Genomic DNA, 13,879 nt, shown 5'->3' with positions numbered 1-13,879 from the left:
GAAGACAAAAGAAACTTGCAGCCTAAATGGAGAGATGACTCAGATCCTCTTTCGGAGATTCAACTAAAGTTGGCAGAATATTGTTTTAACTATTAGTCAAGAAACATTCATTAAGCTTCATTTATTTATTTATTTATTTATGAAGACTCATCTTCCTGAGTTCAAATTCATTCTCAGAAGTGCACTAGCTGTGTGACCTGGGCAAGTCACATAACCCCATTTGACTCAGTTTCCTCATCTGTAAAATGAACCTGGAGAAGGAGATGGCAAACACTCTGTATCTTGCCAAGAAAACCCCAATGGGGTCATGAAGGGTTGAACAGGACTGAAAAATGACTAAACAACAAACAAGCCCCTGTGTTTAGCCCTGGGAATACAAAGAAAGATAAAAGCAGTACCTATCCTTAATGAATTTGCATTCTAATGGGGGGAACAACATGTAACTAACTATGTGTAAGGTACTTACATAGTAAATGGAACATAATCTCAAAGCAAGGGGACTAGCAACTGGGGGAACTGGGAAAGTCCTGCTTCAGAAGAAGGAATTTGAACTGGGTCTTGAAAGGAAGCTAGAAAAACCAAGAGGCAGAGGTGAGAAGGGACAGTCCGGGACAGTCAGTTAATAAACATTTATTAAGCACCTGCTATGTGCCAGGCAACATGCTAAGTGCTGCAGATACCAAAACAGGCAAAAGAAAATCCCTGTCCTCAAGGATTTCACAGTCTAATGGAAGAGACAAGTAAACAAGCTGTAGACAAGATAAACAGGGAATGAGTAAGAAAAGGAAAGCATTAGAATTGAGAGATTAGGGAAGATTTCCTGTGGAAAGTTGAGACTTTAGCTTGGGTTTAAAGAAAGCTGGGGAAGCCAATAGCTAAAGCTGAGGAGAGAACATTGCAGGCATGGGGGAGGGGAAACAGGGAGGGGGCAGCCAGAAGAAATGGCCAGAGAGCTCTTTTCTTTGTGGGACAGCAAGGAGGCCAGTGCCATTGTATTGAAGAGCATGGGGTGGGCAGTAAGGTGTAAGAAGACTGGAAAGGTGGGAGGGGGCTAGGTTATGAATGGCTTTGAATTCTGAACAGGATTTTCTATTGAATCCTAGAGGTCTACCTATTTGGAATTTATTGGATATGGGAGAGGGATGAGGGATAATGAGTCAAGGATTAAATCTAGGTTTCCAGTCTGGGCACTGGGAAGGATAGTGCTTCCATCAGGAGTCATAGAAGAGTTAGAAGAGGGGGAGGATTTAGGAGAAAAGCTAATGAGTTGCCCATGACAGTTACAGGAGACTTAGGAGGGTCAGAGGGTTTGGGGGAAAACTAATGAGTTCCATTTTGGACGTGCTGGCTTCAATATGTCTACTAGACATCTAGTTTGAGCTGTCTTAAAGGCAGTTGGAGAGATGAGATTGGAAGTCAGCAGAGAAATTAGAGCAAGATAGACAAATTTGAGAATAATCAGCATAGAGATGGTAATTAAATCCATGGGAGTTGAAAAAGATCACCAAGTGAATTAGTATAGAGAGAGAAGAGAAGAGGTCCCAAGATAGAACCCTGTAGGAAACCTGTGGGTAGAGAGTGTGATTTGGATGAGGATTGAGCAAAGGAAACCAAGGATTGGCCGTATAGGTAGCAGGAGAATGAAGAGAAAAAGGTGCCCAAAAACCTAGAGAGAAGAGAGTATCAAGGAGAAGAGAATGACTATCAGTGTCAAAGGTTGTAGAGAGATCAAGGAGAATGAGGGTTGAGAAAGACCATTGGATTTGGTAACTAAGAAATCATTGATTGGTAACTTTGGAGAAAGCAATTTTGTTGGAATGATAAGTTGGAAGCCAAATTGTAAGGGTTGAAAAGAGTGGAAGGAGAAAAGATAGAGATACCTATTGTAGATGGCTTTTTCAAGAAATATTTCAAGGGTATGCAGGCATTGGGTGTAGCCAGAATAAAGGGATGGAGTTGATGTTGGGAGTGTTGTGCACAAGGAACAGTAAGTAGGTCAGTTGGCCAACTTATATTACAGGGCTCCTGATAAGAATTTGCAGAGAGGTAACTGTGACTATAGGTTATATAAAAACATCTGTTAAAGAGGATAAGGAGGTAGAGACAGACACTCTATTAATAACTTGGTAAAATACTCAAAATTAAATCAGCATATAATGCATTATGACTTCAATGGTCTTTGGTGTGGGGGGGCCAATGAGGATTAAGTGACTTGCCCAGGGTCACACAGCTAATAAGTGTCAAGTGTCTGAGGCCGAATTTGAACTCAGGTCTTACTGAATCCACGGCCGGTGCTTTATCTACTATGCCACCTAGCTGCCCCCTGCATTATGACTTCAAACAAAGCTAGGCACAAGGAAAGGCAACAAAAGCTATTTTGTATAATATATTTCAGGTGTAATACATGAGAAAGGGAAAAGGGTTTTAATGAATACCTTATTTCATAAGTAACTTTCATTCTTTTTTTTTCCCATGGCAGTGAGGGTTAAGTGACTTGCCCAAGGTCACACAACTAGTAAGTGTCAAGTGTCTGAGGCTGTATTTGAACTCAGGTCCTCCTGAATCCAGGGTTAGGGCTTTATCCATTGCGCCAACTAGTTGCCCCAATACCTTTCTTTAAGAAGAGTGTTTGGTGGAGCCGTACATGGCAAGAATCAGATAACACAAACATTTCGACAGGTAGGAAATGATCCTCAGTCTATTTATGGTTCAACCGTTAATAGCTAAAGATCAAAATAAGTACCAAAGAAGAAGAAAGAATAAATATGAGGATAAGAAATAATATACACTTTAGGAAACTTCAGCCTGACCTATTTAAAGAAGATATAGATGACAAGAAAAATGAGAAATGGGTAAAAGGGTAGATATTGAAACACTCTTCCTATTTTCTAGTGAAGTTTAATCAATATAAGTCACTTGACACAATTAGCAGACTACAAGAACCTAGAAACTGCCTCTGCCAGTAAACATTTGATGTCTGCCAAGTAGAGAGATTTGGTACCCACAGGCAATACCAGTTCAGAATACAAATTTGTTTGTAAAATCTTGCAGAAGGTTATGGAAGATTATGAGCAGTCTCACTTCATAAGACATTGAGAATCAGTGGAGAGAAAAACAAGTTGTCAGAAAACTTGGCAAGAGGTCCAACTAAGGCAGATAATCCAGAAGGCATTTAAGGATGAAATTGGAAAGGATGCAACACGCAGACAAAAAATGTAAAAGACTTCTCAAGATTTCTGTAACCAACTTTCTTCATGAATGGCAGTAAAGCTATCACATTTGAACTCATAATAAAATCTCTGAACAAAATCTTAACATCATTGTAAGGAACTGGAAATAACCCTGACCAAAACAAATATGAGAAGAGCAGCTGTGCTGGACCAAGTGTATGCAGAGGAAATCCTTTCCAGGGGCAATACAGTTGGAAGGATATTATTGACAGGTTGATTCTCAAGATACTGAGAGTGGGAAAAGATAACCAGTTGCCTAGAAAAAACAAATCTACCTTAACATTACCAAAAAAGGCTACTGAGGAAATACTAATAACTGCTGATCCATTTGCCTACTTTCCCATCTCTCCAAAAATTTTATGAGAACAATCTAATATGCTTTGGAGGCATCTTTGAACATCTAAGAGGGGACCAAGTAGAACTTTGCAAATGATAGTCTCTGGCAAACTACTTTGTTAGTATAGAAGTGTACTATTCTATAGTATAGAAAGGGTATAGAAAATACAAGATAACCCACTGTCCTTACTGGTTTTGGATTACTTAAAAAAAAATTTGACTTGGTAGAGCAATGGCACCTAAAAAGACTTTCTTCCAGTAAGACGTCTTCCATATGTCACAATTCCTACAAAAATTTTTGGAAGATTGAACAAATAAATTTGTTTAATAACCATCTGATTATTATTATCCAATGAGGCATAAATTGGGTAGTTTTATCTTTACTAATGTTTGTCACTGTCAGGGAGAATGTCCAGCTCCAAGGCTAAAAGGGTCCATATAAACGAGGACTTCCACATGCTTCTGTTTGCAGATAATATTGTACTGATTACATCAAGTCTGGAAACTTTGCAGAGCTCATTAAGGGAGATTCATCATAACTTCCATAGCATTTGTTTATTGACTATAAAAATACTTTGATTTGGTAAAACAAGATGCTTTAAAGGCTCTCCAGTGAAATGTCTTGTAGGTACATTTTAGGGTATGTGATATTCCTTGAGGGTTCTAACAGTAGAGATGACTTTGTTCATTGAATCTGTGAGTACTAATATAAAGAAAGGCATGAAACAGGGTAACAAACTAACCATAGGTATTTGTCACTGTGATGGCGGATTTTGAGCATGGATTCTGTGTGGAGGAGAGGGATTCTTTGTGAGTCTGGGTGGTGATACATGATCTGTGGCTGGCTGGATAGTCCATAAAGTTGGTCTGTCCTGGATTGGCACTGTAGATAGATAATATGTTAAGACCAAAATTGAGTCCTAGAACAACAATATCCTGAGTTGTCTTTGGGAAATTGCCCGGGGCTCGTAATGACCAGATTGCTCCACAAAACAATAGTTGGTTATTTTTTTTTTAAATATTGGTAGTCTTTTGGTGATTCTGTATGACTGTGAATCATGGAACATTGCAGTCTGTAGCACTAAAGTTACAGTTGACCAAAGGATTATGGAGACTACGTGACTGGACTAGTAAAGACTTGTGTCAAAGAATTGAGGTAAGGGATGCCTCCAGAGAGTTATATGACTAGAAAAGGAAATAGGTTAATGACAACAAGAATGAAGGTTACTGGATAGACACATCCACAGAATTTTTAAACGTTTGGGTGGAACCCCTATATTGGATTTATGGTAAGACATGGACAAGAATGACATGAGGTGAGAAGGTATCAATAGGTTACAGACTGTGCTATAGAAGCAGCCCCACAGTGGCACCACTGATTTATCACAGTACATTTTTATTAATATCCTTTCGATGGTTGTAATTCAGTATTATTGTCCTCACTTTGTAGATGAAGAAAATGAATTCTTAGTGTTTGAATGAGTTACCTGTGGTCATACAGCTGACATCAAGTCCAATGTTCTTTCCACTATACCAGTATTGCCTTAAGAGCCAAGGATCTCTTGTATACCAAGATGAAGTTGTGGAGCAGGACTTCAGTGGAAGACAACAAAGAGCTTGCTTAGTTTATTTGTACTTATGACATCATATCTTTTATTATCATTGTGGTACACTGTAGATAGCCCTTTTCTGTTAACCATCCCTCTAAGCTCCCCCCACCTACAAAACAAAACAGAAACCCCAAACTTCTTTCACTACCATTAATGGTTAATCATTGTGTTCCTCAACCTTTATCCTGTCAGCTCCAAAACACATCAATGTGCCTCTGGAGTATTTCTTGGCAACAGCTGTACATGGATCATAGAGTTAGAATCTAAAGAGACCTCAGAGGTTTTCCTCTTATTTTACAGGTGACTAAACTGGTCCCAAAGAAATTGTGATTTGCCCAGGTTTCCACAGGAGCAGCTTCAGGATTTGAACCTAAGTCCCCTGCCTCTAAATTCTATGTACATTCCACTGTATCATGCTCTCCTTCATTGTTAGCCAAGGCATGAACTACTATTTTGAAAATTAAATTTAGGTTAATTAGGGAAACATAAGTGTGAATATATTTATGCATATTATCCCTTTGTGTACATACATACTTAAATGCAATCCTTTTGGGCTTTTTTTTTTTTATCCACCGAATTAGATTTAAGGCTTACTAGGCACTCTAGCATAAAAGGTGAGAGACAGCTACAAGTTACTGATAATTTCTCATTCCTTGTACTTCTAACATCATGAAACATTATGTATCATAAAATGGATGAAACCTGTTAGTACATAAGCTTTTAGTATATTCTTACATAGAAGATATTTTTCTTTGAAATCTTATTAGTATAGCAAAGAATTTCTTCATGTTCTTTTCTACTTTTCAGCTCTAGCTCCAGTACAAACTGCTCTTATGAAAACTTATTTAAAATTTTAGGTTTCCTTTTTTTGTTGTGATGACTGCAGATCATTATTAATTGAGGAATTCATTTCTGAACTTTTCAGTAAAATTTTAATTAATGCCATCTTTGTGTTATTTTTTCAGATTACTAATTTTAACTAATACATTTCTATTTTCTTATATATTTTCAGAGTTTAACATTATGGTATGTTGATTATTCATACTATTATAATTTTTAAAAATTATCTCTAGGATCCAGGACCGCCTCCACCCTCTCCATTACTAGGTTTGAAGCCCCTACAGTTATTAGAAATAAAAGCAAGGGGAAGATTTGGTTGTGTTTGGAAAGCTCAGTTACTCAATGAGTATGTGGCTGTCAAGATATTTCCAATACAGGTATGTTAATTTTTTGTTTTCAATCCTACATATGTTATTTTTAAAAACATGGAATTGCAAGGTAGCCTGTGCAACTTAGAAATAGTCTGGAAACAGAAGAGCTTTAACTTATTGCCCTGAGTTGTCTGAAGACACTTGTTGAGCATTTTTTTTTCTGTTTCCTTATCTAGAAAATGGAACTAGCATTACCAGTCTTCCTCTGTTCTTTATAGTGAGAAGAAACTTATGAAGATATTTTTTTAGTTCTCAGCTAATAAAAAGTGCTAAGTGAAAGTGATGCCCCCAATATATCTTGTTGTCTTGGTAATTAGATTTCTCTTCCAATGAGATGTGTAATTATAGTCCAGGAAAGCAAACAATTTAGAAAAGAGAGTAGGTTGGCTTTCAGGGAAATAGCCATTTTGAATTTAAATGTCAGGCTAAAATTTAATTCAGCAAATCCTTTTTAAAATGTCTACTGTGTGCATGGATGCTTCTTGCGAGGGATGCCAAGAGGAATGATGCCTCTACTGTCTATTCCCGTTTGTACTTTAAGAAGCAAATAATCTTTACACAATCATTCAGCCTTATATTCTTCTGTTAATGATAGAATATGGCAACTATAATACTCTCCCACAGCCTCCAATAATTTGCTTACCACTTTAAAAATTGCTACTGGACTTCATGTATTATGCTGAAACTCGACTTATCACCGCTAGAATATTCCCTTTGTAACCTCATTCAAGCAGTGATGATCTCAAATAGTCAATTCGGAAGTAATTTTTTGGGTACCTACTGTGTGATTTGCTCAGTTATATCAGTGTCTTAAGGATGTAGCTCACTGAGCTCTGTAATTCTGTTTTCGGCATAGGAATGCTAATTCTCAAGTGCAGGAAAGGAATCTGGAACTGTATTATCACTCTGTCCAGTCCAGCTGAGATAGTGGACCTCCAGTTTGCCACTTATCTTGATAGCAATAATGTAGGATGGGGTATATTTTTTGTTTAATATCTTTATTTTAATACAGAGTATTCCAAAGGTCTTAGTATTTAACATTTTAATGCTTACTAAGTTGTTAAAAGCTTAAAACTACACTAAGACCTTTGGGACACTTTGGATTTCTCTTCTTTGGTGCTATTTATTCATCTCATCTCAAGTTCTGTGGCATGTAATATATGAGGAAACCTATCACTTCTTTCTAATATTAAAGGTCATACCACTTATAGTTTGGGCCAAGAAGGCTGAAACCTAATCATCTCTCAACCACATTCATAAACATATATGATCATGAGAAATATTAGTGTTTTCCTGCTGGTAGTTAAGTAGCTTAAATTCACAAGTTTCAGCAGTGACAGTGATCTTTTTTTTTCTTTTCTTGGTGAGGCAATTGGGGTTAAGTGACTTGCTCAGGGTCACACAGCTAGTTAAGTGTCAAGTGTCCGAGGCCAGATTTGAACTCAGGTCCTCCCGAATCCAAGGCCCATGCTCTATCCACTGCACCACCTAGCTGCCCCAGACAGTGATCTTTTAAATGACTAGCTTAAGAAATGCTGTAGTTAATAATTCTGTCCTTTTAGAGAAAATACAAACTAACATTTCACAAGCAGATTTAGTAAGGTATTATTTTCATAATGAAATGGAAGTACTCTATTTTTGATGCTTACTGAAATGCTATCCCCTATCTTTTAATTTTGATGGTTCAAGTAATAATAAAAATTTCACTAGGAAGGAATATAGTTAGTCTTTGGAAAGAAAAAAATGTTGATTTTCTGTAAAATTATATTTGTTAGATCTTTTCTGTGTCATGGAGCTAGGTAAACCTTAAAGCTCCATATGAATGATGTTCTTTGAGAAAGATTATTCTGAATTAGGAATAAGTCCCAACCCTCATGCTTGTGGTAACAGACCTTCCAATACCATGTAGAAATATGTTCTGGACTCCCAAACTGTGGTATTTCTTGGGTTTTTATTAATATGAATCTATTAATATTATAGTGCACATTTTCAGAGTGTCTTAATACATACTAATGTGCGTCAGAATTTAGCTAGTAATATCTCACTCTAACTTCAAATCAAAAATATCCCTATCTTGAAGGAACTTATAGTCTGTGCTACACTCCTCTTTCCTCCCCATTCGAGTATCAAACCTAAGTTTTTTTACCAGTGCATAATTGCAATAATCAAGCATTTCTGATCACTTATAAACTGTGCATATTAATTATAGAATTTGGAGATACTTACTTTGCAGGTACTAGAAATGTAATATAATCTTACCTTTGTCAGGATTTTGGTAATAAAAGAGAAACTTTTTCAAGGCTAGCTCAATTTATTTTGGAATTTGTCCCAGAATCATTTAGCTTAGCAAACATACACATCTCTACCTTTTGCATTAAATATTTTTTTCTCTTTTAGGACAAACAGTCATGGCAAAATGAATATGAAGTATATAGTCTTCCTGGAATGAAACATGAGAATATATTACAGTTTATTGGTGCAGAAAAACGAGGCACCAGTGTTGATGTTGATCTCTGGCTAATCACCGCATTTCATGAAAAGGTAAATATCTCCAGTGATTCACTTTTATATCCACAAGGAGACATGTCTTTGTCTCAACAACTACCCACTTTGAATGAATACATTTTAGGTTGTATTACCTTGTGAAATTGTTGTAAAAAGACCGTTTTTAGGCCCATAAGGCCTCTATTTCTGCTTTTTATATGTAGACATTCTGAAGAAGTAGGGCAGGTGAGTTCCTAAAATTAATTTGAATAAAACAGTGATGATGGTATTAAAATGTAATATCATTAGCAAAATTTAAGAATGCTTATGCATTTTATTGTTTAGAGAGTAGGGAAAAGAAAGAAGAAACCTTTTACCTCTGTTTTCTTCTTCCGTTTTCCTATTCTCTCTCTCAGAACATTTCCAAATCACTGCTTCTGATACAACCATTTGCTTAGTCATTTTCATCTATTATTTATGAGTTGATTTGAGTAAATCCTTTTATTCAGTATGACTTTTCTTTGCTCCATGCTCTGGTCTGATGGCTAGAACACAGAACTTAGGAAAACTAGCTTCTCTCTTCTCATCTCTATCACTGACTTGCTGTCAGTCAGTCAACAAGCATTTTCTGTGTCAGGCACTATGTTAAGTGCTGGGGATGTAAAGAAAGGAAAAAACGATCTCTGTCCTCATGGAACACACAGTTATTGGGAGAGAGAACTTCCGAGTTGATCATAGCAAAGACACTTGATAGTGTTTCTTCTCAGCTTTGCCCCCATCTACAATAGGGAAGATATCATCTACTCCTTTACTCATAAAGGTGCTGTGATAACTAAAAAACATTAGGTGAGCAGAAATGAGCTGTTATGCTCTGTGATACTGCTCCCTGCTCTATAAATGGGCTTGCCCTCTTCATTCAAGAATCCTATCATTCTCTCTGGAGAATACATAATTTAAAAAAGTTCTTGAATGTGCAATATTATTGCATCCTAATATTTCAAAACCAGCAGGGGCATTAAATCTTATCTCTTTAGAATTGAGGAAACTGAAGTCCAGAAAAGTTGACTAGGTCATCATATAGTCATATGTCCAGGACTATAAACATGGACCTTTCACTGTTGCAACATCCCTTCCCTTAAACCATTTTTGATTTTACAATTTTGAGTCCTTTGCCATATCATTTTAGGTATGTCTTATCATTGCAAATGATAGTAGGAATCATCCTATTAAAAAACCACATATAACTGTTTTGTTTGTACCTACTTTTGGAAGAAATTTGTGGTTTGTTCTTACACAAGATGTCAAAAGGTATTGGTTATCCCTCTACTAGGGTAGATTGTACCTCTTTGATGACTTACTAGACAGTCTGAGTTGTGGCTGAAAATATTAATCATCTGGTGGCCATCCTTCTAGTAACAAACTTTTTCCAAACTTAACTAGGTTGGTATTTAAATAACAGATATGGGGTTCCCAGGCCAGTACTTAAAATCTTTCCAATTTGGTAAAGTATGGCTGAGTTGGTACTCTGCTGGCATAGGTCTGTGCTACCTCCACATGGTAGTGAGGCATCTGAGTAGAACTAGAGTAGATGACCTTGTACACAACATTTAGAAATCAGCGTGTTCCCAAATATAAGCCAAATGTTAGTATCTTGGATCACTGAAGGAAGAAGGTAGGTGGACAGTTGAGAGGATTCAAACCATGCTAAATGCATAACTTTCTAGATATCATTTGTTGAAAGTACTTACTGGGAGCAGCTAGGTGGCGCAGCGGATAGAGCACCAGCCCTGGAGTCAGGAGTACCTGAGTTCAAATGCGGCCTGAGACACTTAACACTTACTAGCTGTGTGACCCTGGGCAAGTCACTTAACCCCAGTTGCTTCACTTAAAAAAAAAAAAAAGAGTACTTACAAGGTGCTTCCCTTTTCCTACTTCTCAAGGGAAAAAAGAAGAATGTTTTCATTCTATAATAGAGAAGCAAGAATGAGAGATAACAGATGTGGATAGCCTGAGTATTGTACTGGTATCCTGAAATCTTGCAAAATGAGAAGGCTGTGGATAGGAGGTAGGGGGAGGTTTATACAAATGGAGCAGTTATCTTCACTGATAAGATCATGAATTCATCTCCATATTGGTGGATCTCTTATAAAAAGTAAACAAAATATTTTTTCCCCTTTCAGGGTTCATTAACTGATTTTCTTAAGGCTAATGTGGTTTCTTGGAATGAATTGTGCCATATTGCTGAAACTATGGCCAGAGGATTGGCATATTTACATGAGGATATACCTGGTTTAAAAGATGGTCACAAACCTGCCATATCACACAGGTAGATAAATCTATATAGTATTCCTAAGTAGTTTAGAGCCTTGTAATTCAGTTAAACTTCACCTGTAGATCAAATGTACTTTTTCCAGTTTTGTAAATGGTAGTATAGGAAGCAATTGATTTGTATTTTCTTTTTAGGTTTGCACTCAATTTTGTTCAAAAGCCTCTTGAGTAAACTATACATTAGCATTGTCAGTGAATTTCATTTTCTTGTTCCTCACCATTATTTTAGAAATTAGATAAATTAACATATATTTGCTCTGTATTTTAGCTTAAAAATATAAATTAGGAATGATGGGATGCATTTAAGAAAGGAGACTCTAAACACTTCTAATTAATTCCCTGAGAATCTGAATTGTCAGATAAACATTTTCTCCAGCCACGGGTCAAGAAAAACACAGATTGAATCAATAGTGTCTTTATAATAAATTACCTTTTTCAGAAAAGACAGACTGCTTTGACCTGAAAAATACTCCTGTTCCATGTGAAACATTTAACTTGCCTTCAAATATGGGGTTCAATTTGGATGATTATTTTTTCTTTTAGATGCAGACGCTTGCCTTATTTAAAATTTTGCCAAGTCAAAATAAAAGTACTCAGAAAGGCCTGGGTTCAAAGCCTGCCTTTGATACTTAAAATCTGTGTGATCTTGGGCTAGTCACTTAGCCTGTCTGCACCTTAGTTTGTTCATCTTTAAAATGAAGGGGTTGAACTTAATGACTTCTGAGGTGCCTTATCTATAAATTTTGTCATGTGCTACCACAGACATGTCTTCTGTAGAGTTTCATTTCTTCTTAATGTTCCACTATTCCACTTGGTATTCAATCATAGCTCTTCCTTCACTCCATTAAGCTATTCAAAGAGCGTATCTCTGGGGAACATCATCTGAGAGCACGTGTTTTTGTGTCTCTCTCTTTTTCTCTCATCTCTCTACGTATTTCTCTCTGTCTTTTTTTCCTATGTGATTTTCTCTGTGTCCTACTTTGTGTACTTACATAGATGCATATGACTAGAGGATTATAGTTGAAAACAGAAGAAACCTTAGAGGTCATTTAGTTCAGCCCCCTCCTTTTAGCCTCAGAATAGCTTTTTGAGATAGGGAACTAGAAGGGAATCTGGTTGTCAGTGAATCTATTGCCTTGCTAGGTACCTGAGTTGATAAAGCCAACTAGGGCTGACCTTAGTTTTGTGAATAAAAAAAAAAAATTCACAGGCAACTGGAACTTGGAATTAAACACTTAGGGAAAAGAAGGCAAGAATAACAATAATAGGGAATCTCTTGAAAGACTGTAAAGATCCAAAATGAACTTACTACTACTACTATTCTGATCTCTCCCCCAGTGGTGATTTTTGGTTGTTTACATGGGTGTTTATTTGAATGGAAACCTGGAATATAATAACTGTGGGAATCCACTTATTCTAACACAGGAGTTTGGCAATGTAAAGAGAGTGGCACAGACAAGATGTACACAGGACAGTAGCAGTGTTTTTGGACTTAGAATTACAAAACTGCTTTAAGGAATACTTTCATTTAACTTCAGTTTAGTTTAAGAATAGGTGTTTATAATTACCTCGTTATTTGTTTTCAGGTTAAGTTTTATTTTATTTCTGTAAATTGTGTGTTTTCTAATTTTACATTTGATACCCCTACTACTCTTATGGTCGGATAACTTGTTATAGCTTATTTCAAATAACTTGCCTGTCTTTTTTTTTTTTAAGGGACATCAAAAGCAAAAATGTGTTATTGAAAAACAATCTTACAGCTTGTATTGCTGACTTTGGTTTGGCATTAAAATTTGAGGCAGGGAAGTCTGCAGGTGATACCCACGGACAGGTGAGAAGAATGACAAAATATATTTTTAAAGAATTACATAAATTGGCTTCCCATTGTTTTTGTCACTTAAGATTCCTTGGAAACTATGTATCTTTTTTTCAATGACTTTAAAAAGTTGTTATTTTTATTAGTCTTTAGAATAATATAGATCTACTTAAAAGGTAATACAGTGAGCTTCCTCAAGCCATGCCCTTTTTTAATGCTGTGGTATAATTGTTGGGATCCTTGAACATTTTAAGCATATCTGCTCAGATAGGTGAGAATGTATCTTGTATTTAAAACTCAGTAGTGGAGAGACTTTATAACTTAACATTTAAAAAAAGAGACCAAAGAAACCTTCCTTGCTGTTTGAGCCATTTTCTTGCCAGATCTTAAACTATCGCAAAGCAGTAATCATTAAAAAGATTTGGTTCTGGTTACTCAATCAATGTATATTTATTGATTGCTAACTATATGCCAGGCACTGTTTTAAGCACTAGTTCAGACACAGAAGGATTGATTAGTAGAACAAATTAAATGTACATTGTACAAAAGCAAACAAACACAACAGTCCAGTGTTTAATAAACACAAAGATTCTAGCTATCGAGGTAGGAACTCATTAGTGGACAAACACTTGGTGAAACTGGAAAACAGTTTGGTAGTAACTATTTCTAGACCAGTATCACCCTCTATTCCAAGATAAGCTGCAAATAGGTATGTTACTTTGATATTAAGGGTGATATAAACAATTTAGAGGAGTCAGGAAAAAATTAACCGGTTAGGTCAATGGATAGGGGAGAATTCATAACCAGAGATAGAGAAGGTCACAGAAGGTAAAATGGATAATTTTGATTACATAAAAAAAAAGG

General features: G+C 36.3%; 1 protein-coding gene across 3 annotated transcripts in view; it reads left to right on the top strand.

The window, feature by feature from the left end:
- The window catches only part of ACVR2A (activin A receptor type 2A), a 142,747-nt gene that overhangs the window by 111,447 nt on the left and 17,421 nt on the right, over window positions 1-13,879 (top strand). For all 3 annotated transcript variants that reach the window (XR_006355697.1, XM_043996214.1, XM_043996215.1), the window contains exons 5-8: window positions 6,250-6,393; window positions 8,785-8,928; window positions 11,052-11,197; window positions 12,916-13,030. Coding sequence is in view for 2 of the 3 variants with exons in the window: in XM_043996214.1 (XP_043852149.1) it covers window positions 6,250-6,393; window positions 8,785-8,928; window positions 11,052-11,197; window positions 12,916-13,030 (549 nt within the window). In the remaining variant the exon portion in view is untranslated. The remainder of the gene's footprint in view (window positions 1-6,249; window positions 6,394-8,784; window positions 8,929-11,051; window positions 11,198-12,915; window positions 13,031-13,879) is intronic.

The sequence above is a fragment of the Dromiciops gliroides genome, chromosome 3, assembly GCF_019393635.1.
Source record: "Dromiciops gliroides isolate mDroGli1 chromosome 3, mDroGli1.pri, whole genome shotgun sequence".
Lineage (NCBI taxonomy): Eukaryota > Metazoa > Chordata > Mammalia > Microbiotheria > Microbiotheriidae > Dromiciops > Dromiciops gliroides.
This window is presented reverse-complemented; position numbering and strand designations above follow the sequence as displayed.